Source organism: Oncorhynchus nerka, unplaced genomic scaffold (assembly GCF_034236695.1).
Source record: "Oncorhynchus nerka isolate Pitt River unplaced genomic scaffold, Oner_Uvic_2.0 unplaced_scaffold_10___fragment_4___debris, whole genome shotgun sequence".
Taxonomy (NCBI): Eukaryota; Metazoa; Chordata; class Actinopteri; order Salmoniformes; family Salmonidae; genus Oncorhynchus; species Oncorhynchus nerka.
Genome location: NW_027040321.1, coordinates 220,858 through 246,210, shown reverse-complemented (window position 1 = coordinate 246,210; position 25,353 = coordinate 220,858). Strand labels below are relative to the sequence as shown.

Genomic DNA, 25,353 nt, shown 5'->3' with positions numbered 1-25,353 from the left:
CTTGACAGTGAGGGGCCGCACCAGCAAGCAGATCTTGACAGTGAGGGGCCGCACCAGCAAGCACATCTTGACAGTTTGGGGTCGCACCAGCAAGGCCAGCTTGACAGTGAGGGGTCGCACCAGAAAGGCCATCTTGACAGTGAGGGGCCGCACCAGCCGCACCAGCAAGGCCAGCTTGACAGTGAGGGGTCGCACCAGCAAGGCCAGCTTGACAGTGAGGGGTCGCACCAGCAAGGCCATCTTGACAGTGAGGGGTCGCACCAGCAAGGCCATCTTGACAGTGAGGGGTCGCACCAGCAAGGCCATCTTGACAGTGAGGGGCCGCACCAGCCGCACCAGCAAGGCCAGCTTGACAGTGAGGGGTCGCACCAGCAAGGCCAGCTTGACAGTGAGGGGTCGCACCAGCAAGGCCATCTTGACAGTGAGGGGTCGCACCAGCAAGGCCAGCTTGACAGTGAGGGGTCGCACCAGCAAGGCCATCTTGACAGTGCGGGGAAAAGACACCCAGAACAGCGTGTGCAGAAGGCAATATGATACGCAAGACACCAAGCACTGCAACACTTTTCTGACAGCAACCTCAGACACCACATCATATTAACATGGAATGACATCGCAGCAATGGCAGAAATAGCCTGGTAAAAATGAGTCTGCTGCGTCTATTTTAATGCTACCAAGTCACATGTTTCATGGCATATACTGTTGATACGCTACAGTACATTGAGTTTTCAGTGTGACTCTAGCCAGTCTGGTGGTATACTGTAGCTATATAGGACATATTAAATTACCACATTAAGGTGACAGGTTAGCTGGCATCTGGCACCCATAGTGTGCTCTGGTTCATCCAATATCCTATCATCCACACAAATGTATTCAAATTCATGCTTTTTAGGTGCAGGGAAATAACATCAAACAAGGCAAGCAGCATGAAACATTCAAACATCCTTTAATATTGGGTTTCTCCAAATGGATAAATAAACAAACAAAGCTTTGAAACAATTGTTCATCATTTGGAGCAGCATACATTCCAACACGTGCAAACGGAAGTTCTACAAATGTTGAACAGCACGTTAAGTGTTGGTTAACATCTCTTTATTGCAAAAGGATAGCAGGAAGGGGGTACATTCTTTTAAAATGTTCATGATTTCTTCTTCGCTATAGTGGATAATGAACCTCCGTAAATGTACCAGCACCAGCACTCTTTGACCTGTGAAATTGTGACCTCCAAAATGTCCCCAGAAAGTACATTAGAGAAAGGTAGTGCACAGGGCTAAGGTAAGTGACAGCAGAGGGAGTCTTTGAAACGCTGTAGGACTGTTCCAGTGACTGATAGGGTAGGGCAGCGGAGGGGCGAGGGGACCTAGAGTGCACACGGGGGGTTGGCGAGGTCCTCAAACAAAGGCTGCTCTTCGATCCCTCGCGCAAACAGCTTGATCAACTGGCAGTGAACTCTGTCAGGGCAGAATACAAAGAAAAACATTGTCAGGGAAAAAAAACAAAGGCAGGAATTCAATTCAAATGTTGAAGACAGCACAGTGCAGAAAATAAACTTTTAGAAGTGTGTTATATTTCCATGTAGAGGGTTGCGTACCCGACTTCAATGGCAGCGTGGGGGAGGATCTCGCCGTCACAGTTCCAGCTGCTATAGGCAGGGCTGCAGCTGCAGGCCGGGTGGTCCCGGCAGATCTGGCTGAAGAGCTGCTTGCCGTTCTCCCTCAGGTCCAGCTCCGAGTCGTTTTGGCAGTGGCGTGGCGTGAAGCGGAAGCGCCGCACACGGTGCACCTCTACAAAGGTCATGTCAAACTGAAGGGGGGAGGAACAGAAGTGAGAAAGTGAAATCCCTGATACAGGAAAGTGGCGAGTTAACCATCTCATGCAACCACTGCTCTGGACCAGGGTTGGAGTATCCACAGAAATCAAGAAACCATTGCAGTAGCCCCATCCAGTGTGGTTACCTGGTCGTCTTTGCTGGTGTGGCGTAGCAGGTGGCGCAGGAAGTTGAACCGGGAGCACTTGCGTACGAGGATGAGGTCGGTGGTGCCGTCAGCGAGGTGGGCGGCGGGGGACAGGCCCATGGGGCTACGGGGACAGGCACAGCTCATACTGGCCGCGTTGATGGCCAGGAACTTCCCTCTGACCACCCCCCACCCCACTTCATATTCTGGGATAGAGCAGAAAGGGGCTTTGTGGTGAAAACATTGAGCAGGTTTCAGTAGAGTTGAGGCCATATGTGCGTTCAGGCAGAGATACTGTACCTACCTCTGCCTGAGACATCTGGAGCAGTCTTGGATTCCTCTGGGGAATCCCCTGAATACAGCTGCCCGTCGTGCTGGCATATGAAGCACCTGGAAAGCAGGAATGGAGTTGGCTAGCCAAGTGAGCAATCTCCTTTGCACCATCTAGACAAACATGTAATACTAAACTACACAACAGGTGGTACGTGTACAGTGTTACATACCCAGCTCTACACCTGGTCTTGTCTCGCGGTGTTCCCAGTATGTCAGTTGCTGGTAGAAAAGACACAGCCCCTTCATAGTGGTGATGTGTCAGAAACGTCTTAAAACCTGCACAAAACGACATCATGCCATATCACTTGCAATGACAACAGACTACTGCAACAATAACAATGGTTGTGTTTCCTAAAACAGCTAAAGCTACTCCTCTGACCCACCTGAAAAGTCGTATCTGGCTGGTCCCATCCAGCGTTTCCTCTCGCTGTCTGCCAGCACGTCGCCGTAGAAACCATATCCAAGCAGGGAGATGGAATACCTCAAGAATGTGTTGTTGTGATGGACCGAGCACACGTCCATTGGCTGGGAGTCTCCTGTGAAGTCTAGTATGAGTGATCCTCCACAGATACTGTGTGTGTGGGGTAGTGTCTTAAAGAGGTGTGATGACACACTATGTGCTTTTACTATAAAAAAAAAAAACACACCTGCACACCCATCCACCCACCCACCCACACTGACCTCCAGCAGTTTCATCTTATCTCAAAAGCTCTGAATAAGTAGGTCATGGCTGTCACTTGTTGGTCAGCTGAGTGTGCCATAGCGATAACATAGAAGTGTCAAACACGAGACATTTCTATTCACAATGAATCTCCAGGAATGACCTGGAACAGTGACAAATAACGCTTATACTACTAGTCTGTGCTGTATACAAATGTCAGTTACACTATTTTTAAAGGCAATTTAATTGGAAGTGCTGTTAATATTTCAATGTAGATAACTGCACCCACCCACTATGACATGTAAAGCTGAGGTCACAGGGTCATTGATGCCGACAGTGGCATAGCAGATGCAGTCCGTTGAACCTGGATACCACACAAAACAAGACAATGATACATTATGTTCCTGACTACACAGACAAAAGCTAGCAGTGTGTGTGTTTGTAATAATAATAATTTGGTGGGTGCTTATAATTGTCCTCTCTCATACATGTACAAGTGTGTACTAATATGCATGCATGTATTGGAAATGTTTTTTATTTTTTATTGCATATCCCAACACCCTTGGAGAGTGGGATCACGGCCAGGGTGTGTGTAAGATGGAAAAATGGAACGCGGAAATCAACACAGGTAGTGTACATGAAATGGACCTCATGGTTGACATTAGTTTATAAATTGAGCTATTGATAGCTTATTATGTGATCATTGCTGTGTAAACATAGTGATGTGTGTTTTTAGCTGTTAGCTGTTGCACATGCAGGAGCTACTCTTCCACATAAAACAAAATAGCTATAGACAAGAATATTGTTACATTAAATCCAAAATATTAAATATAAGATTCTATATTGTCAAGACAAAAAAAGAGAATGCTTGCAGATGGCATGTATAGAATGTGTACATGCATGTGCTTGTGAATGTCTGCGTGGGGCCATGACTAACCTGCGGGTATTATGCCGATGCGGAGACTACAGGGTACCAGCTTCTCCTCCGGGCTGTTCTGGTCCACTCCGTTATCCCTCTGTGTTCGAGAGACCAGGCCGTGAACTATCTCGCTGAACATGCCGTCCCCGCCCACACACACCACTCTGCATAGAGGTCAAAGGTCATGTAACACACAAAGATCATAACAACAAAACTGATCTTTTTGTTTTGTCGTTTGAGATTAATATATTTGACCGGGGGTGTTTTTAGTTCAACTGTAATTGGTTGAATATGATTTAGTGACGGTTGAGCTGAAAACCAGACTACAAAGAGGTCTTGAAAACAGACCTTTGATTACTATAGCGACAATGACATCCTCGACTCACCCATCATATTTCTTTAACTCCGCCTCTGTCCTCAGGTGGTCCCTGGCATGATTGGCATGCTCTGTAACTATGACAACAAATGACCAGGAAAGAGTTAGACGTCTCAGCATGCTTCATGTTTGTCTTTCAAGTGCTTCTTGTAGTTGAGATACACTTGAAATGTCAACTTGAACAGGTTAACAATTGATTAATTTATATTGCATGATGTTTTCCTAATTTGTTGCATAAATCGATATTTTGGACTTAGGGAGTAATCATTCACTCGCTTGGAGCAATATATCGACTAAGCATTTTCCATAAAGAAGTCTGAGATAGAGGAAGTCCTAAAGTACATTTTCTCTTCTCTAATTGTTAGACATTGAAACAATTTGTAGCCAAAGGAATTGTTTGATTTTATGTGCAAACATTTTCACACCCACCGTAAGATGTTTTACATTTTTTACAATTGTTCAAATACTGTATCAATATCTTGATATCAACCCAAGCAGCTGTATAGTTAAATGCAATTCGTCAAAATGTGTGACTTTGACAAATGTCCAGTCTTTCTCTAGTCTGAGAAGTAAACCGGATGTAAAGGAATCCAGTATTCATCGACCATCATCCTTTCCAATGAGGAACTAGGATGATAGATTGCAGCCGTAAATTATGTCATATTCCTGTGCGGCCTGAGAGAGCTTGTGCCCATTTGCCTACAGTGAACAATTTGACTTGGCCCATAAAGACTCATCTTTTATTAAAGCATGTTTAATGTCTTTGGCAGGAACTCACCAATCACGTCTGTGGAGATGGAGGCACAGGCGAAGAGAGGCGCGACTTTCTGCTCATAAATGCACTCGCCTTGCTGCTTGCCCCCATAAGGGTTGATGTACACCAGCAAATGCTTGGGTCTGCTAGCTGCAAAAAGTCAAGTGAAAGATTTTTCCCCAGATCAATTTCTAGGCTGTAGGCTGAGCAATAGTACTGAACAATTAGTGCTCTTTGAGGTTGGTTCGGTTTGATTTTTGAAAAAATAATCACGGTTTTCAATAATGTATTTAATGCTTTAAAAAACAAAATAACTGCCAAAACATAGAAAATATTCCATTGTCTCTGTCAGGTCCACCTTGGTAGACATCAATAGAAAAAGTCATTTATCAGTTCAAATATCAGTTCCTTAAAGTCATCTCATCTCTGCTCAGGTAGTAGCAGTCAGCGAGCCAAAACTAACGTTATCTCTGTGCTCCCCATACTGTACTGTCTAGTAATTCTATTTAGGTAGCCTTCCTAAGTAGCTTATGTTGTAGAGCTGTCTGACGAAATCATTTAACTAGTTCTTCAAAGTAGATAAGGCATACTTTCAAACGGTCTCTGTCCCTCTCAGCATTGTGTACATTCCGCTCTGTGTGCATCTAACCTAACATAGCAAGCGTAAAAGTGTATCCGTCCAGAGATCTGTATATAATGATGTCTCTGCCCTAACAATGGGAGCCGTTGTCAAAGGCAGGCGACAAGTTGAGGTCCAAAATAAGAACATAGAAACACATTGGGCTTATTTTGGACTGATGTTGGCAACCGCTCTGATCTCTGTCCAAAACTATAAAAAAAAACTGGCACAATTGGATTGTAGTTAATTATCATGTTTCTGAGCTGAACTAGGTTGAATATTTGCTTAATGAAAATGACAACTCCCTTCAGCCCCTTGTCCCACATAGTTTACTTGATTTCTGTCTAATTATTTCATTTCTCTCTAGAGAAATGGCACTCTGGGCTCACATAAAAAAACGAACTAGATTGAATTCAAGTAATTGAACAGACGGTCAATGAGTTGTTTAATGACCGGAAAAAATATGAAATGACGGTTAATCGCTCAGTACACTGATTAACAGAACAGAATGAAGGCCACTCATTTCTGAGTAAGCTTTGCAGCCAAACTTCACAAAGCATATTCATTGTCAGTAATACTCAGCCATACTCAGTGCTGTGAGCTGCTCTCTGATGGTCTGGATCCACTGCTGACGCAGCGCCCCGTCTGAACAGTGGAAGGTGACGTCACTACACCGCCAGCGGTGCTGCCTCGCTCTCTCCACATAGGACACTGTGGAAGGGGGACGCAAAGGGGTGACAGGGTACAGAGGCTTAACAAAACTCATTTACATTGCGGTATTATCTACCGTATTGAGCATGAAGTTATTAATTACACTGGATGGTATATCAATACACCCAGTCACTACAAAGATGCAGGCGTCCTTCCTAACTCAGTTGACGGAGACGAAAGAAACCACTCAGGGATTTCACCATGAGGCCAATGATGACTTTAAAACAGTTGCAGAGTTTAATGGCTGTGATAGGAGAAAACTGAGGATGAATCAACAACATTGTAGTTACTCCACAATATTAACCTAATTAACAGAGTGAAAAGGAAGCCTGTACAGAATACAAATATTCCAAAACATATTTGCAACAAGGCACTAAAGTCATACTGAAAACAATGTGGAAAAGCAATTCACTTTTTGTCCTGAATACAAAGTGTTATGTTTGGGACAAATCCAATACATTACTGAGTATCACTCTTAATATTTCCAAGCATAGTGGTGGCTGCATCATGTTATGGGTATGCTTGTATCGTTAAGGAATGGAGTTTCAGGATTAAAAAAAGAAACGGAGCTAAGAGCAGTCTGCTTTCCACCAGACACTGGGTGATTAATTCACCTTTCAGCAGTACAATACCCTAAAACACAATGCCAAATGTATAATGGAGTTGCTTACCAAGAAGACAGTGAATGTTTGAGTGGCCAAGTTACAGTTTTGACAAAGTTACTTGAAAATCTATGGCAAGACCTGAAAATGGTTCTCCGGCAATGTTCAACAACCAAATTTGACAGAGCTTGAATAATTTTTTGAAAGAAATGGGCAAATGTTGCACAATCCAGGTGTGGAAAGTGCTTAGGAGACTTACCCAGAAAGACTCACAGCTGTAATTGCTACCAAAGGTGCTTCTAAAGTATTTACTGAGGGATGTGAATACTTATGAAAATGATATCTATGCATTTCATTTTTCATAAATTTGTAACAATTTCTAAAACATGTTTTAATTTTGTCATTATGGGGTATTGTGTGTAGATGGGTGAGAATTTTTACTTTAATCCATTTTGAATTCAGGCTGTATAAACAAAATGTGGAATAAGTCAAGGGGTATGAATACTTTCTGAAAGCAGTGTATATGGTAGAGACATGGTTTGGACTATAATTTTTCAGAAGCAATTCTCTATTGAATGGACATATGTATAAACCTTGAGTGAATTCATAATTTTATGGGTAATCACACTACATATTGAATCCATTATCTGTAGATTGGTCTAGATGACCAACAATGTGTACCTGTGAATGCATATGGATAGGCCTCAGTCAGTTTCTGGGGCATCTGCCACCTGCCATCATCGTTCGTCCCGCCATCCACATCGAGCTCCCGGACTGCTAGGATCTCAGACACGGACACGCTGTGGTTGGTACCTGTGAAACACACCAAATCAATCTGTCACAATGTGGCAGGAACCAGAGATGTACCCTTTAGAAATGAAATGTATTGGAAAAGCACACACACACACACAAAACAAGAGAGACTGTGCCAGGATCTCAGGATCTCTCTCTTTTTTACCTACCCAAACAAACTTGGCTGGCTGTATCAATTACAGCTTGGATAGCTTCCTGCTAATAAAGTTAATGTGATGAGATGGGCTCTCTAATGGGCTATTAACAGTTTGATTTCAGCATTAGGGTGGAGGTAGTGTTGGACAGAGAAGGCAAGGAGGGGGAGAACCATTAGTGTTGTATAGCTGTTGACCGCTCCTGCCATAGAGAGCACTACTGATGGCTAATAGAAGGGGATCATTTGGAGAAAGATTAGATCAATCACTATGGACCAAACAATACCATATTGTTAGGGCAACTCCTACATTAATGGTGTCTGTTATTACCACCATTTTCCTGAAGTCATTATCATGAGCCGATCCTGCATTCATTTGTTTTTGTGCCCACAGCAGTTCTATAACAGCTCTATAGGAAATCAGGGAAACATTAATGACCTCGTGAGACTTCTGTGTTGATCATTCATTAATGATAGAAAGAGTGGGAGGTCCCGGTGCACAACTGAGCAAGAGGACAAGTACATTAGAGTCTAGTTTGAGAAACAGACGGCTCACAAGTCCTCAACTGGTAGCTATGGCTGGGCGATAAATCAATATCAATAATTAGAGGCAATTACTTCTCTCAATAACTATATCAAACGTTTAGATTCATTTTTGATAATGTTGATATAGAATAGTTAGGTACAGCAGTCCATTTCACCTCTGTGATGCAGCAGGAAGGTGCAGAGAAGTGACACTATGCACAAGGAGAGGTATCCGCCCACTAAAACCCACTTAGCACCTCAAGTGATGGAGTAGCCACTATTAACCACGAAAAATGAGTGATGTAGGCGAAAACAGCGGCTGTGAAAGCCATGGAGAAGGAGCAGCTTCCAACGAAGAAATTATTGATAAAAAGGGTTAAACTGTTTCAGTAATTTGGAAGAGGTTTGGCTTTTTGAAGTCCGACAAAGAGCAGAGCAATGTTCGGTGCAAATTGTGCCATAGACAGGTGGCTACGAAGTCTGGTAATACGACAAACCTTCTTCAACATCTGAATCAAAGTCACTCTTAGGAACATGCAGGAAGTTTGAGTTTTTGATAAAAGCCCCTCGAGCACTAGCCAATCTAGGGATGTTTGCCCGAAGCAGTCAACATTGACAGCTTTTATGCCCTACAAACAAACATAGACAAGACATCACAAATGCTATTATACATTGCATTGCTAAGGACATGCTACCAATTAGCACAGTCGAAAAGGAAGGTCTCAAGAGGCTTATTAATTTAATTGGCTACGTCCCTCCCGTCTTCAAGAGAGCGAGAGTTGCACCCCTTCTGAAAAAACCTACACTCGATCCCTCCGATGTCAACAACTACAGACCAGTATCCCTTCTTTCGTTTCTCTCCAAAACCCTTGAACGTGCCGTCCTTGGCCAGCTCTCCCGCTATCTCTCTCAGAATGACCTTCTTGATCCAAATCAGTCAGGTTTCAAGACTAGTCATTCAACTGAGACTGCTCTTCTCTGTATCACGGAGGCGCTCCGCACTGCTAAAGCTAACTCTCTCTCCTCTGCTCTCATCCTTCTAGACCTATCGGCTGCCTTCGATACTGTGAACCATCAGATCCTCCTCTCCACCCTCTCCGAGTTGGGCATCTCCGGCGCGGCCCACGCTTGGATTGCGTCCTACCTGACAGGTCGCTCCTACCAGGTGGCGTGGCGAGAATCCGTCCCCTCACCACGTGCTCTCACCACTGGTGTCCCCCAGGGCTCTGTTCTAGGCCCTCTCCTATTCTCGCTATACACCAAGTCACTTGGCTCTGTCATAACCTCACATGGTCTTTCCTATCATTGCTATGCAGACGACACACAATTAATCTTCTCCTTTCCCCCTTCTGACGACCAGGTGGCGAATCGCATCTCTGCATGTCTGGCAGACATATCAGTGTGGATGACGGATCATCACCTCAAGCTGAACCTCGGCAAGACGGAGCTGCTCTTTCCTCCCGGGGAAGGACTGCCCGTTCCATGATCTCGCCATCACGGTTGACAACTCCATTGTGTCCTCGTCCCAGAGCGCTAAGAACCTTGGCGTGATCCTGGACAACACCCTGTCGTTCTCAAATAACATCAAGGCGGTGGCCCGTTCCTGTAGGTTCATGCTCTACAACATCCGCAGAGTACGACCCTGCCTCACACAGGAAGCGGCGCAGGTCCTAATCCAGGCACTTGTCATCTCCCGTCTGGATTACTGCAACTCGCTGTTGGCTGGGCTCCCTGCCTGTGCCATTAAACCCCTACAACTCATCCAGAACGCCGCAGCCCGTCTGGTGTTCAACCTTCCCAAGTTCTCTCACGTCACCCCGCTCCTCCGCTCTCTCCACTGGCTTCCAGTTGAAGCTCGCATCCGCTACAAGACCATGGTGCTTGCCTACGGAGCTGTGAGGGGAACGGCACCTCACTACCTCCAGGCTCTGATCAGGCCCTACACCCAAACAAGGGCACTGCGTTCATCCACCTCTGGCCTGCTCGCCTCCCTACCACTGAGGAAGTACAGTTCCCGCTCAGCCCAGTCAAAACTGTTCGCTGCTCTGGCCCCCCAATGGTGGAACAAACTCCCTCACGACGCCAGGACAGCGGAGTCAATTACCACCTTCCGGAGACACCTGAAACCCCACCTCTTTAAGGAATACCTAGGATAGGATAAAGTAATCCTTCTCCTCCCCCCCTTAAAAGACCTAGATGCACTATTGTAAAGTGGCTGTTCCACTGGATGTCATAAGGTGAAAGCACCAATTTGTAAGTCGCTCTGGATAAGAGCGTCTGCTAAATGACTTAAATATAAAATGTAATGTAAATGTAATTGACCACAGGTACGTGCTCCCTGGTCGAAAACATGGAACAATTTTCCTTCAAGTATAATTTTATGTCTAGCTCACATAATAAAAAAAGTAAACTTTATTTAACTAGGCAAGTCAGTTAAGAACAACTTCTTATTTACAATGACAGTCTATCAGGGATCAGTGGGTTAACTGCCTTGTTCAGAGGTAGAACGACAGATTTGTACCTTTTCAGCTCGGGGATTTGATCGAACAATCTTTCGGTTACTGGCCCAATGCTCTAACCACGGTTTGTTCAGGTTCATATATAAATATTGTGCTAATTTATTTGCCATATCGCCCAGCCCTACTGGCAGCTTCATTAAATAGTACCTGCAAAACACCAGTCTCAACATCAACAGTGAAGCTGCCAGTTGAGGACTTGTGAGGTGTCTGCTTATCAAACTAGACACTAATGCACTTGTCCTCTTGATCAGTTGTGCACCGGGGCCTCCCACTTTCTAGTCTGGTTAGGGCCAGTTTGCGCTGCTCTGTGAAGGGAGCAGTACACAACGTTGTACGAGATCTTCAGTTTCTTCGCAATTTTGCACCTTCATTTCTCAGAACAAGAATAGACTGACGAGTTTCAGAAGAAAGATCTTTGTTTCTGGCAATTTTGAGCCTGTAATCGAATCCACAAATGCTGATGCTCCAGATACTCAACTAGTCTAAAGGACAGTTTTATTGTTTCTTTAAATCAGTACAACAGTTTTCAGCAATGCTAACAATTGCAAAAGGGTTTTCTAATGATCAATTAGCCTTTTAAAATGATCAACTTGGATTAGCTAACAACACACCATTGGAACACAGGAGTGATGGTTGCTGATAATGGGTCTCTGTACGCCTATGTAGATATTCCATAAAAAATCTGCCGTTTCCAGCTACAATAGTCATTTACAACATTAGCAATGTCTACACTGTATTTCTGATCAATTTGATGTTATTTTAATGGACACAAAATTAGCTTTTCCTTCAAAAATAAAAACATTTCTAAGTGACCCAAAAAATTTGAATGGCAGTGTATGTTTTATTTCTGTCCGCATACCCCAACCCTTCAAGCTGACCTCGAATGCAGTTTGTGTCGACTGAGAAGTCAACTTTTAAAGTACCCCGTCCATGACCTATGACATGTTAATAACATGTGAGATTTATCAAAGACTATATTGAACAAGTCCACCAGTGCTGGAGGTGCCAACAACCCCATTGGCTAAGGAGTGTAAATAAAGGCCACTATAGAGGAGAGGTATGGCGGGAGTGACTTGGGAGGAAGGGTATGGCGGGAGTAACTTGGCTCAACAAGCTGATGTAGAGGTCTTCATGGATCCACCTGTACACGAATACCCGAGAGGGTCCAGATCCAGAATTATAACTAATGCCACGGGTCTGATAGGCTTTTAAATAGTCTTACTATCGGGTATGTGCAATTTACCTGACGTCTGGAAGGACCCATACGAGACCGCTACAGGGGAGAGAAGAGGAGAGGGAGCAGGTGCTTGTATAATTGATGCTGCTGCTCTTGCATGAGTGATGCGTGTAGCTTGTTGTTGGCCAATCATAAGTCATGAAAGCACCAACAGGCTACAGTCATAGAGCCTCAGTGTGTGGCACAAGTTAAGAGATGTCTAATTAATGGAAGATGGAAGTTAAAAGGCAAGGATAGGCTACAACGACCAAGAGCCAACAGGTAGGCTGTTACTTATTATTCTGAATGGAGATGTTATTTGTAACTGTGTAGGACAAGAAAGTGTATGCAGCTTCAATTAGCTTATCTAGCTAGCTTATCCCGGTTTGATGCAGTCAAGACAAGTATTACGCAATCCTATTGGATGATAACCTAGATCTGGCAGCTATTAGTCTACTATAGCGCAAGTTGGCTTGATTGGTTGCTGTGTCTCCCTCCCTGCACCCTGAGTCACTCACTCACTCTCACTGTAGCCTACACACAGCACGGCAACTGCTAGAGCGTCACCACTTTCTACCTCAGCTCTGGTTTCTTAAAAATTGACTTTTCTGCTGCTTCCCTCACTCAGATCGAGTCTAGAGCCGACCAGGCCTATATGCAATGGGTCGAGTGGTTCTCGGGTCCGTTTGGAACAGGTATCTATATAAAAAAAAATATTCATGCATATCGTGTCCGTATGATAAACTTTTTGTACCCGTGAAGGCCTCTACTGTGAGGCACCATCCCTGTCCCTAAAAACAGTGAGGTGCAAGGGGTCGGCAGGTAGTGCAATTTCTAAATTGGGTAGTGAATCAGATTTCCTCATGTCAGTCTTTGCATACCTTAGAGAGGTATTTTTAACTAGACCATGAGAGCTAAGAAAAAAAATGATATCCAAAAACCTCAGTTTTGTTCGCACGTTTTCTTCAGTAATCCACAGGCTCAAACGCAGTCAAAACAGGCAGACATAAAATCCAAATTGTATCCGTAAACGATGTTTATATTCAATCCTCAGGTTGTTTTTAGCCTAAATAAACAATAATATTTCAACCGGACAATAACGTCGTCAATATAAAATGGAAAGGCACTCTCTCGGGATTGCGCATGAAAAAGCTCTGACACGGCAGTGTCCACTCATTCAGACTGGTCTTACTCCCTCATTTATCAGAATACAAGCCCGAAACAATTTCTAAATACTGTTGACATCTAGTGGAAGGCATAGGAACTGCAATTTGAGTCCTAAATCAATGGATACTGTAATGGCATTGAATAGAAAACTACAATCCCCCCCCCCCCAAGTGGATTCTCACCTGCCAAATCAGTTCTGTTATACTCACGCAGACACTATTTTAACAGTTTTGGAAACTAGAGCGTTTTCTATCCAAATCTACCAGTTATATGCATATCATAACTTCTGGGCCCGAGTAGCAGGAAGTTTAATTTGGGCATGCTTTTTATCCAAAATTCCCTAGAGAAGTTATGGTTTGGGATGATAGACCGCTGAGTGATAGAAAAGTGGCCAACAAGTGTTCTGCATATGTGGGAACTCATTCAAGACTATTGGAAAAGCATTCCAGGTGAAGCTGACAGCTGGGTGGATGCTTTGAAGAACCTCAAACACTTTTTTGGTTACAACATGATTCCAAGTGTTATTTCATTGTGTTATTTCATAGTTAATGTCTTCACTATTATTCTAAAATTTTAAAATAAATAAAATCCCCTTGAATGAGTAGATGTGTCTGACTGGTACATACATATACACATATACAGTGGGGCAAAAAAGTATTTAGTCAGCCACCAATTGTGCAAGTTCTCCCACATTATAAAGATGAGAGGCCTGTCATTTTCATCATAGGTACACTTCAAAAATGACAGACAAAATGAAAAAAGAAATCCAGAAAATCACATTGTAGGTTTTTTAATTAATTAATTTGCAAATTATGGTGGAAAATAAGTATTTGGTCACCTACAAACAAGCAAGATTTCTGGCTCTCACAGACCTGTAACTTCTTTAAGAGGCTCCTTTGTCCTCCACTCGTTACCTGTATTAATGTCACTTGTTTGAACTTGTTATCAGTATATATGAGACGCATAATCAACTTAATTTGATATATCACCCAGCCCTAATCTCCTCACCCTTCACAATGTCCCAAGAGGTGCCAACCCTTTTACAAACCAGGTCAAACCAATTCGTGTTCACAAAAGTTCCCATTTTCACATAAACGTGAAACATGCAACTGCATCAGCAGAGAATGTGCTTACTTGCACCACTTTTATTTAGATATTGTACACAAACATCTCCGTAATACTTGACCACACATTTTGTACATACTCACCAAGGTTGTGAACACAGAGCCATTTATGATGTGTGTGCGTGAAATTCCCTGTGGGAATATCACCATTGGCTGAGGGCAAGAAACCACACCACACTCCATTACAACTAGGAGCACCACTACACAAACAGCTCACTGTATTTGATGTAAGCCTAGATGGGGGTCAAAGGTGTTCTGTGTCCTGTCACTACATAGGAACCTTTTTGCAATTACTTTAACTTCTTTGGGGTACCTCCCCCTTCTTCTCAATTTCCGCCTAAAAGACATATCCTAATCTAACTGCCTGTAGCTCGGGCCCAGAGGCAAGGATATGCACATTCTTGGTATCATTTAAAAGGAAACACTCTGAATTTTGTGGAAAAATGTGAATTGAATGTAGGAGGATAACACAGAATAGATCTGGTAGAAGAAAATACAAGGAAATAAACATTTATTTTCTGTTTTTTATTGTTGCTGCATCATCTTTCAAATGACCAAGAACAGCCAAACATACAGATAGGATGCTGTGGATTATTTGAATGAAGAACATAAGATGGCAACAATAGCTGAGCAATGTTTTGGACAGAACTTCGAAAATTAGCGAGCTACATGATATTGAGCATGAAGTCACCCAGGTGCCCCATACAAATGTAATATTTTTGTGGTCCATGCCCCGGCACCATCCTTCACACGCCTGACAACGTGATCTCCACTGAAGGACTTGTGGATACTGGAGCACATGACCACCTCTCTGGTATCCATTCACTTCACAAAGAGCAGGCCATCTTCACGGATCCATTGCATGGTATCCCGCTCAGCCCACTTAGGCATGTCGTTCACCTTTGTCTTTGGAAAGCCCACTCTGTTGGTCCGAATGTTGCCACAAGCCCACACATCCTGCTTCCTCAGCTCTGTAAACAGGGCAGGGCTTGTGTAGAAGTTGTCCACAAACAGTTTGTAGCCCTTCCTCAGCTCTGTAAACAGGGCAGGGCTTGTGTAGAAGTTGTCCACAAACAGTTTGTAGCCCTTCCTCAGCTCTGTAAACAGGGTCGGGCTTGTGTAGAAGTTGTCCACAAACAGTTTGTAGCCCTTCCTCAGCTCTGTAAACAGGGTCGGGCTTGTGTAGAAGTTGTCCACAAACAGTTTGTAGCCCTTCCTCAGCTCTGTAAACAGGGTAGGGCTTGTGTAGAAGTTGTCCACAAACAGTTTATAGCCCTTCCTCAGCTCTGTAAACAGGGCAGGGCTTGTGTAGAAGTTGTCCACAAACAGTTTGTAGCCCTTTCTCAGCTCTGTAAACAGGGTAGGGCTGGTGTAGAAGTTGTCCACAAACAGTTTGTAGCCCTTCCTCAGCTCTGTAAACAGGGTAGGGCTTGTGTAGAAGTTGTCCACAAACAGTTTGTAGCCCTTCCTCAGCTCTGTAAACAGGGCAGGGCTTGTGTAGAAGTTGTCCACAAACAGTTTGTAGCCCTTCCCCAGCAGTTGAAAATCCAATAACTCCATAACGGAATCATAACTCAGTCCATTACCGGTAGAAAAACTGTTTTTCCCCTCATAAACAACACACAGAATCAGCCAAAACAAATAGTTTGTAACCCGATTTGGTTGGTTTGTTACGCATGTATTGTTTGAGGCTGATTCTGGCCTTTGAGGCTACCATCTTCTCATCGATGGACAGGTTCTGGCGGGCTGAAAATAGGTCTTGCAGGCCTCAACAGTGTTGGGGTAGGGAGGTTTGATTTTGCACAGCCTATCAAACGGTGTGCCTCTCTTCGTCATTCTCCCAATCAACTTCTGGGTCACTGATGTGAAGCGCCCGTGAGATAGTCAGAAACCTTTTACAAGACATGACAGTCACGGGGAAAGGCAGTTGATAGAGAGCGGACGTTTTCCAGTAGTCCCTTAGAGTTTTCAACTTCACCAGCCCCATGTAAATTACCATTGAAAATGAGCATTAAAAGGTCTGACATGGAAATGGTCTTCCATGCCTCTTTCTTTCCTGCCTGCTTCTTAGCCCCGTACTTATTGGTGTTTGACACCAGGGAAATCAACAACTGACGAGGTGAAAAACAGTTGAAAAAGTTGAAGGGGGCTGTAATTTGCAGTCATGTCTAGTTGAGGTCCTGGCTGCCTTTTGGGTCTAAAAACTGGTGGATTTGGTTCCACATCTTCTAACACAGAGCCAATGACCCTCTGGCCCTCTGTCTGCAGGTTTCTCTCTTCCCCACCTCCGCTTCTTTGTCACTGACTTCACATCATTAGATGGCCAGGTAGGTGTGGAGCCGGAGACAGCGAGAGTCCGGCTGGATGAACAAGCTTCAGAAGGAGATGGACACCTAGACATTGGCGGCTCATTGAATATGTACTGCTATGCGTAACACCCGTGGCTCCGTCAAGTAGGATTTGCAATGGCAAATGAACCTCTTTTATGCCAGAGTTTACGACAAAGGCTCGTCTTCAAACGTATAACCATTACATATTGCAGTTTACCTCAGCTCATAGGCTATCTTCCAAGCTAGATTTCAAGATGATCAGTGGTCATTGGGCCAAAATACAGTCAATCAACGATAGACGGGTCCTACCATTGGTGCGCAAAGATGTCATTGATTGGTGTCTTCAAATCGGTTTGTTTCGGTCAATACGTCCCTAGAAAAGAACCATCAAGTATAGTTGTGTTAGTAACAATCAGAGGATTGCAATGAAACCATGACTGGATAAACGTTTGTTTAGTGTGTAATTACTACAAACGCTTCGTCCAAAGTTGAATGAGACGGAAATCACGACGCAACCGGTTTACAAATGTTTCGTGTTAGGCTCTAAAAATGGATTTTAACAAACAAAACCAACATTCACTGTGTAGTTAGGACACTCTGCCACCAGAGGAAGATCTTCAATGGTAAGCGATTTATTTTATTGTTATTTCTGACTTTCATGACGCTAATGCTTGGTTGGAAAATGCTAGTAATACTTGTGTGCGTGGCGCCGTCCCCCTGAAAATAGCATGTTTGCTTTCAAAGTAACGGCTTTTTGAAATCTGACACAGCAGCTGGATTAATACGAAGTTCATCTTTTAAATGATGTAAGATAAATGTATTTACAAGAATGTTTACTATAACAAATGGTGTATTTAGAATGTTAGCTCTCTGCAGTTTCACCGGATGTTGGCCTGGTGGGACGTTAGCATCTCACCTACCCTAGAGAGGTTAAAAGTATACTCGTCAAGATGAACTTCAAAATCCAGCCCGATTCACTAGGCCTCTTCATAGCAAATGGGTTTCATTTAATCTCTTCAACTTTTATGTCCTTTAAATCTGATCGGAGATATAGGAACATTGTCAAGCAAAGGGAACCCCGTCAAATACAGCTGGCAAAAGCATTTCAAACTAGTCACTCTAGTGAGCTCCAAAAGTATTGGGACAGTGACACATGTTGTTTTGGCTCCGTACTCCAGCACTTTGGATTTCAAATTGGCATAATGACTACTAGGTTAAAGTTTGAGGGTTTTTTCATCCATATCAGATAAATTGGTTCGAAATTACAATACTTTTTGTACATTGTAGCCCCATTTTAGGGACCAGAAGTATTGGGATAAATTCACTAATATGGTCCCATATTCCTAGAATACAGTGATTAAATCAAGCTTGTGACTCTACAAACTTGTTGGATGCATTTGCTGTTTGTTTTGGTTGTGTTTCAGATTATGTTCTGCACAATAGAAATGAATAGTAAACAATGTAGTGTCATTTTGGAGTCACTTTTGCATCTAAGAATAGAATGTTTCTAAACACGACATTACTGTTAATGCTACCATGAATATGGATAATCCTGAATATTGATGAGAAAGTTAGAGGCATAAATATCAACCCCCCCCGCAAATCTCCCATTATTATAATGGTGAGAAGTTAGCATGTCTTGGTGGTATGATATTTGAGCTGCAAACATTGTCACTCATCAATATTCACAATTTATTCAGGACTATGCGTGATAATGTTAGCATCCACATTAATGTAGAAGTGTTTAGTAATATTCTATTCTTATTTATAATAAAAGTGACTCGATGTAATCATTGTGTTCTAGCAATATGGGAACAAATACTAAACCCTTGACTATTCTAATACAAGTGAATCGCTCTCAATACGTTTGGTCCCCTAAAATGGGGGGACTATGTACAAAAAGTTAACCCGATATGTATGAAAATATCCTCCAATTAAAGCAGACAGTCTAGCTCCGGCCTATATTTTCTTTGGATTGGTGGATCTCATTATTGTAATATTTTTTTTGAATACTCTACGAGGGTTGTTAACATCAACCGCCTGTATTCAATGGAGAGATGCTATGCTACTAGCCTCATACCATGAATATGCACATCCATCTCGAGACAACTTTTTTCTGAAGGTTGCAGGAACTTCTAATCAAATCAAATAAACCTCACGTAACAAATAAGCCATTCATTTCTTTGTTGGTCAAATTCGACACTCATTGACCCCCAGACAAAAACTCCTTGCTTGGTGGGCAATTTTATTTTATTTTTTTACGAATGAAAAAATATAAATTCCACCTGCAGGAAAGGAGACCGATTTCAGCATAGTTGGGCCTCTCACTTTACCGCTTCCTCCGTCTTAGTTCAAAGTGCGTTTCTCTCAGATGCAGCAGATTTTGGCACTGAAGACAGTGGAGCCAGCTTTCAATCTACTCTGAGATAAGGTCTTCTGTAATTTGATCCCTTTTAGCTGGAGAATGGAAAATAATAATCTTATGAGAAATAAGTTGAAACTAATTTACCCTTTAAGCCTGAAAAAAAGTGTTTTTATCAAAGACTATTCCCCTTTCATCTGGAGAGATGATTATTTCAACAACGCTGCTTGTGATTGCTCATTTTCCAGACTTTTGTCCTTGGAACATCAGATATCTCTGAATTTTAATGGACTTTTTCCAGCTCCTGAAATGAATAGATTCGACGCCAAAGCCCATCCATTCTGAAATAAATGAAGAGACCTTTGACAGCCTCAAGATGAAAGAACTAACGACACAGGGAGGTCACTAGTCCGTTTTATCTCTAGACAGATATATTGTCCACATGGGAAGCCACCACATAAGTATGACAGGATAATTTCATTTTGTTATGACAACTTACAGCTATAACAATGTCACTGTAAGAGATATAGGTCTTAACATTGGCCTGCTGAATGTACACCATTGGTCCTTTGTAGCCGAGGACATTATAGGACATTATAATGGTTAGTCATACCATATTTGATCACAGGCCTATACACACTTGATTCTCAGATACTTAGTTGGCCAATGTTATCAACTCCTTGGGTCATGGTTTACTAATATCAACAATCTATCTAGTGATAAACACTGAGTAGACAAAACATCTGCTCTTTTCATGACAGACTGACCAGATGAAAGCCATGATTCCTTATTGATGTCACCTGTTAAAACCACTTAAAATCAGTGTAAATGAAGGGAAGGACACAGGTTAAAGAAGGATTTAAGCCTTGAGACAATTGAGACATGGATTGTGTGTGTGTGCCATTCAGAAGGTGAATGGGCAAGACCAACAATGTAAGTGTCATTGAACAGGGCATGGTAGTAGGTGACAGATGCACTGGTTTGTGTCAAACTGCACCATTGCAGGTCCACCACCTAAAGGACATCCAGCCAACCTGACAACTGTGAGAAGCATTGTAGTCTAAATGGGCCAGCATCTCTGTGGAATGCTTTTAACACTCTGTAGAGTCAGAGTCCATGCCCCAATAATTTGAGGCTGTCCTGGTGCAACTCAATATTTGGAAGGTGTTCCTAATACATAGTCACAGAATAAGCCAACATGATATTGTGCCGAGCTAAAAATAGATACCGATGTTTACCGACTATCTATCTGGATATGGGTCAGGCATGAAATATCAGGCATGAAAACACTGAAGGGAGGGAGGCCAGTGATTGTGAAGTGAAGGGGTTATGGCCTTTGCTCCAGTGCTCTGGGTCATTATGTCAACTCCTCTCTGTTGCAAATGAAAATGATGTCCAAGGACAGGAGTCAATATGATCATGCCAGTAGACAAGGCAGCTTTTAAAAGGTCATGTGACCGTGTTAGTAGAGATCGCATTCATGGTAAACGCTGCAGGTAACAGGCGTTGTTTTCTACGTACTTTTGTTTGGCTCAAATTTTAGAAAGGACCGTATACGGCACTCCATCGTTCTGTTTGAGTAGGGTCTGTAGCGGCCTTTAAATGGCACAGTTTCAGATTGGATCCCAGCCTGAGTCATCACAGACAAACTGTACTCATCAAGGTCTACCTACCTAGTTTGACCCTAAACCATAGGTTCTCACTTGACAGTTTCTCCATTGAATGAGAAGATCAATACAATTGATATTTGGAATGTTTGAAGATAATCTTCTTTCCTTTGAAATATACTGACACACACACACAGCAATTCTTCATGACTTTCCTCATCATACCCCTGATGCTCAAACTGAACCCCAGAGTTGACCCCAATGACTTATTGAACAGTATTACATAACTGAAATCCATTAGCTCCTCACAACAAGGGTAGGTCAACAACATACTGTACCAGCCATATTGTATGGAGCTGCTCTGGAAAACACAAGTCACCGTTGTCCTATGCACTAGCCGGATCTTTCCTAGTTGTGCAACTAGTGTACTGGTTTTGCTAATAACAGCCATAGAAAGAAAGTTGGGTTGGGGGATGAGGAGCGGGAGAAATTAAAACCCTTGGTAGGTTATGGGCCTGCTTTGCAGGACACATGTTTCTGCTAACACCAAATCAGACTAGCTAACATAAGCCCTCCATGGAAATGTCAAAGGGCCAAGCAAGCAGAGGGAAAATGTCAACAGAACAGTAGGCCCTTATCCATCATAGTGTGGTGAGTGACATCATGAGTGAATGCCCTTCTCAGCTCTGATTCAGAGTGTTCACCGTTCATCTTTAAACAAATATGGATGGGTTTGCATTGGACTGTTTGAAACATTACAACATCTGGTGGAAACATGTGCCAGGAACTACATTGTGGAAGACCCGTGCTAGGCCTTCCTCTATCCATTGACAGTGAAAGTGATGGGTGGGTTTGCTTTTGGTGAGGCTGTCCTGTCCGTTGTTAGAATGAGAGAATCTGAATGGCACAGGGTCTACTACAGAATTAGGCCGCAGACAAGACTGCAACTCAATCTGTGATAGCGATCATACAAATCATAGAATTTCGTAATATTTTTAGACAAGTTATTAAATATCCGAATTAGCATCAAACATGTTATATTGTTGATTTCCTGACTTGGAAATCTAAATAGTTTGGATTGGTTGACGACAATTGTCCGTGGATTCCTATAAATTCTACGTGGCCTATCATTTACCATAAGGAGTGTGAACCCGCTCTCTTCCCTCATATCTCTAGTGTAGCCTATGCTTTTGAATTCACCACAATAAGATGCTTTGAATATCCAAAAGGCTTTTAGTAGAGTCAATTTCCATTTAGGCCTGGTTTCAGGAGTGGTAGGCCTACTGCCACATTTAATTCAACAGACCATACGGAGTTAAACAGTGCCGGCAGGTAGCCTAGATGTTAAGAGCGTTGAGCCAGTAACCAAAAGGTTGCTGGTTCAAATCCCTGCACCGACTAGATGAAATCTTTGTCGATGTACCATTGAGCAAGGCATTTAACTCCAATTGCTCCTGTAAGTCGCATATGCTAAATTACTCAAATGTCAAACGTAAGCACATTCCATACGTCCCCATGTGGATATGCTTTGCTCCTATAGGAGAATGATCGAGGCTAAAAGTCCATATTAGCATGGATAGTGCCATTGAGGGCTTCCACCATTTCAATGTAGTCAACTGGGTGGGACTTCCACTTCATTGGCTGATCTTTCCTGGTGAACTTGTTGGAGTCATGTCCAACGGTCATCTTGACGGATCAGCCAAAAATTACTACTTCAAAATGGAGATAGCCTCAACGGCACAGCCAATGCTGTTAGACGCTATAATGCCACAGACACAAAGAGGAGACCCCTGTCTCTATGTTTGCTCCTCCTCTGAATCTCAGGTGACAAGGGATGTCATACTATGGCTCAGTTTACACAGGCAGCCCAATTCTGATCTTTTTTTCACTAAATGGTATTTTGACCTGTAAAATATCTAATGTGAAAATATCTGATTTGAATGGTCAAAAGACCAAGTGACAAACTTCTGAATTGGGCTGCCTGTGTAGGCAAACGCAGCCTATTCCATTCAGACATGTTGGCTCATGTAACCTAGTAGGCTATAATAACAATTTCATCAATCTGAATATCAATACATTACTGAATCTAATTAGCCTATAATAAAGGCTAATACATAATGAACAGCCTAGAATTATTATGCTGTGTGCGTTTAAATGTACTGGGAATAGACTGACAACATGAAGGATGCGTAAAACATGAAGGCTACCGTGCAAGCGCTATAGTGGTTATTAGCCCTACCGTATGAGGTGATGACAAATGTCAGGCAACTCATAAAGAAGAACTCCAAGAACAAATGGCGTACCATCCAATTGACCCGAAATAGCGACGCTACCTAAACCAGGGCCGCAGTTGTCATCCAACATAATTGGCTTGCGTTCATTTAAAACATAGTTCTGGGAAATGGATAGTCTCGCTGCTACGATAAAAATGTATCTAATAAAAATGTACATTAAAATAAAAGACTGCACTAAATTGTCACTCTCGGTTTCGAATAGGCCTATACAGTAGGCTTTAACATACCATGTCATTCGTTGACAATAACAATAATGTATGGTCTTTCATCAGCAAAAAGGTTAGGTGCAGCAACGAATAATTGACATATTTTAAGACTAACCTTAGTCTGCGCACGTCACCTGGACAGCGAATATATCCAACAAAGACAACATACTATAGGCTATAAATCACCTCTGTCCATCGATCTCAGTCGGAGTATTTTAGTAGCATATATCTTCACACTTAATACCCCGTTTATCTTATGACACTTACCGACTTTGAAGGGGTGATGTATGCTGCCGGAAACTACTTTTTTATTGGCCGGAATCTCGTTCCATGTCAGAAGCACACCGTTTAACAATACTTCGAAGACGCTGTTTTTCAGGAAGAGTTGGGATGCCAATAACCTCGGTTGTTTTTCCATGCCTTCACCAGTAAGACACCGCACTGGGTGACTTAGAGAGCGTATCAATATTATCTTAGTCGAAGCATTTCTTTAGTAATTTATCAGGTTACTGAGAAGCATTCTATACATAAGGAAACAACGTTGCTGTTTTTGACTGCCACAATTGAATAGCGGATTCTTCGGGATTCACCAAAAGGGGAAGGGCTGAAAATTACGCATGGCGTCACAACGTATTCTAATTTTGGTGCTGGAGAAAGAGGCTTTGCGATGAGCAGGTTTAGAGAGCAAATATTTCAATAAAATGGAATGAATATGATTGTAGGCCTATGTGTAGCCATATATGGGTAAAATAAATGCAATTAAAGGGTAAAATAAATGCAATTAAATAAGTGTTATGTATTTTCAAAACTTCAGACACACTCAAACGGACTTTCATGTTAGGCCTACTACTTGTATCCCATAGAGATAGATAGAGGACTCTAGTACCCAAAAGCTACTCGTTTTAGCATGGGCAGCACCATTGAGGACTTTCACCATTTCGAAGTAGTCAACTGGTTGTCACATAATTCCATCCAGGTCACCAGCGTGGATCAGCCAATGAATTACACTTGTGAGTAAGCATTTCGTAGCTGCAGGTGGCAGTAAATCGCCAAACTTGGATTTATACCTGTTCAAACAACACACTCCAGGTGTCAGTGTGCACCCTTTCAGTTTGTTTACCAACTTATACATGTAGTAGTAGAAGAACATGGACTACTTCAAAATGGAGGTGGTCTCAATGGCACTGCCCGTGCTCGCACAGATGCTATAATAGAACAGATACAATGATGCCATCTCTATCTAAGTCTATGTTCTATCCAGCATTTATAGTCCTTGCACTTCCGTTATAGGTGGACAAAAAATGAATAACTTGTGGGGGAGTTTTATTTTGACATGAGGTAAGAGGAGAGGAAGTGGGTCTACTACAGACCCACATTTGTAAAGTCTGTTCAATAATATTATCCTTTAGCTAATTTGTCTCATATTCCCCCGTCATAATGTCCAACCACCCTACCCACCGGTACAGTAAGTTTAAATGGAATTGTATTTAACTTCTTGCTTCTCACTGACTGTTGTTGTACCACCCAGTACAATTGAAGCAATGTTAGTGTATGTTCTGTAAATACAGCCGCATTGCTAAAAGCACCTAGTACATTTGGGTGCAGTAGGTCTTTAAACTCTACTGGAGGTGGTTTGTAATTAAATCTTCCATGGCGTGAGGCGGTGTTTCTTCTTTCTCTGGACTCTCGTTTGAGGCCTCATTTTAAGTTCAAGTAGGTCATAAACAGTACTGTAAAATTATGCTTTTGATAATTCCATGAAGTTTGGATGTTGAAAGGGAATGAATGCATTTCTTACCAAATGTATTGATGCAAAGCAGATCAACTTATGTGCCAGTTAGTCACTGCAGTAGATCATTCAGGAAAACAATGTCTTCAATGGCCAGTACTGTATAATCAATGGTCTCACTAACAAAGCCTCATTGGTTTTATTGGAACACTACATCTCTGTTATGTAGTGGCTGTGTGAGTTCCACTACTCTTCTACATTTGCACACACTGTACATAGATCTTTCTTTTCCTCTTTTCCTTTGTGTTATCGACTGTACGTTTGTTTATGTGTAACTCTGTGTTGTTGTTTTTGTCGCACTGCTATTCTTTATTTTGTCCAGGTTGCTGTAGTAAATGAGA

The 25,353-nt window shown here is 42.6% G+C and overlaps 1 protein-coding gene across 1 annotated transcript; it reads right to left on the bottom strand.

Annotated features, from left to right (window-relative positions):
• Positions 1-1,167: 1,167 nt before the first annotated feature.
• On the bottom strand, positions 1,168-23,836 carry LOC115144772 (ceramide kinase-like). Its single transcript, XM_029685826.2, has 13 exons — positions 23,491-23,836; positions 7,609-7,740; positions 6,203-6,325; positions 5,020-5,145; positions 4,252-4,318; positions 3,884-4,029; positions 3,236-3,310; positions 2,669-2,821; positions 2,456-2,561; positions 2,257-2,342; positions 1,953-2,158; positions 1,589-1,800; positions 1,168-1,448 (listed from the first exon to the last, which is right to left on the bottom strand). Exons 1-13 carry the CDS (start codon positions 23,639-23,641, stop codon positions 1,358-1,360), a joined length of 1,674 nt encoding a protein of 557 aa, XP_029541686.1. The 5' UTR covers positions 23,642-23,836; the 3' UTR covers positions 1,168-1,357.
• Between the last annotated feature and the right edge of the window lie 1,517 nt (positions 23,837-25,353).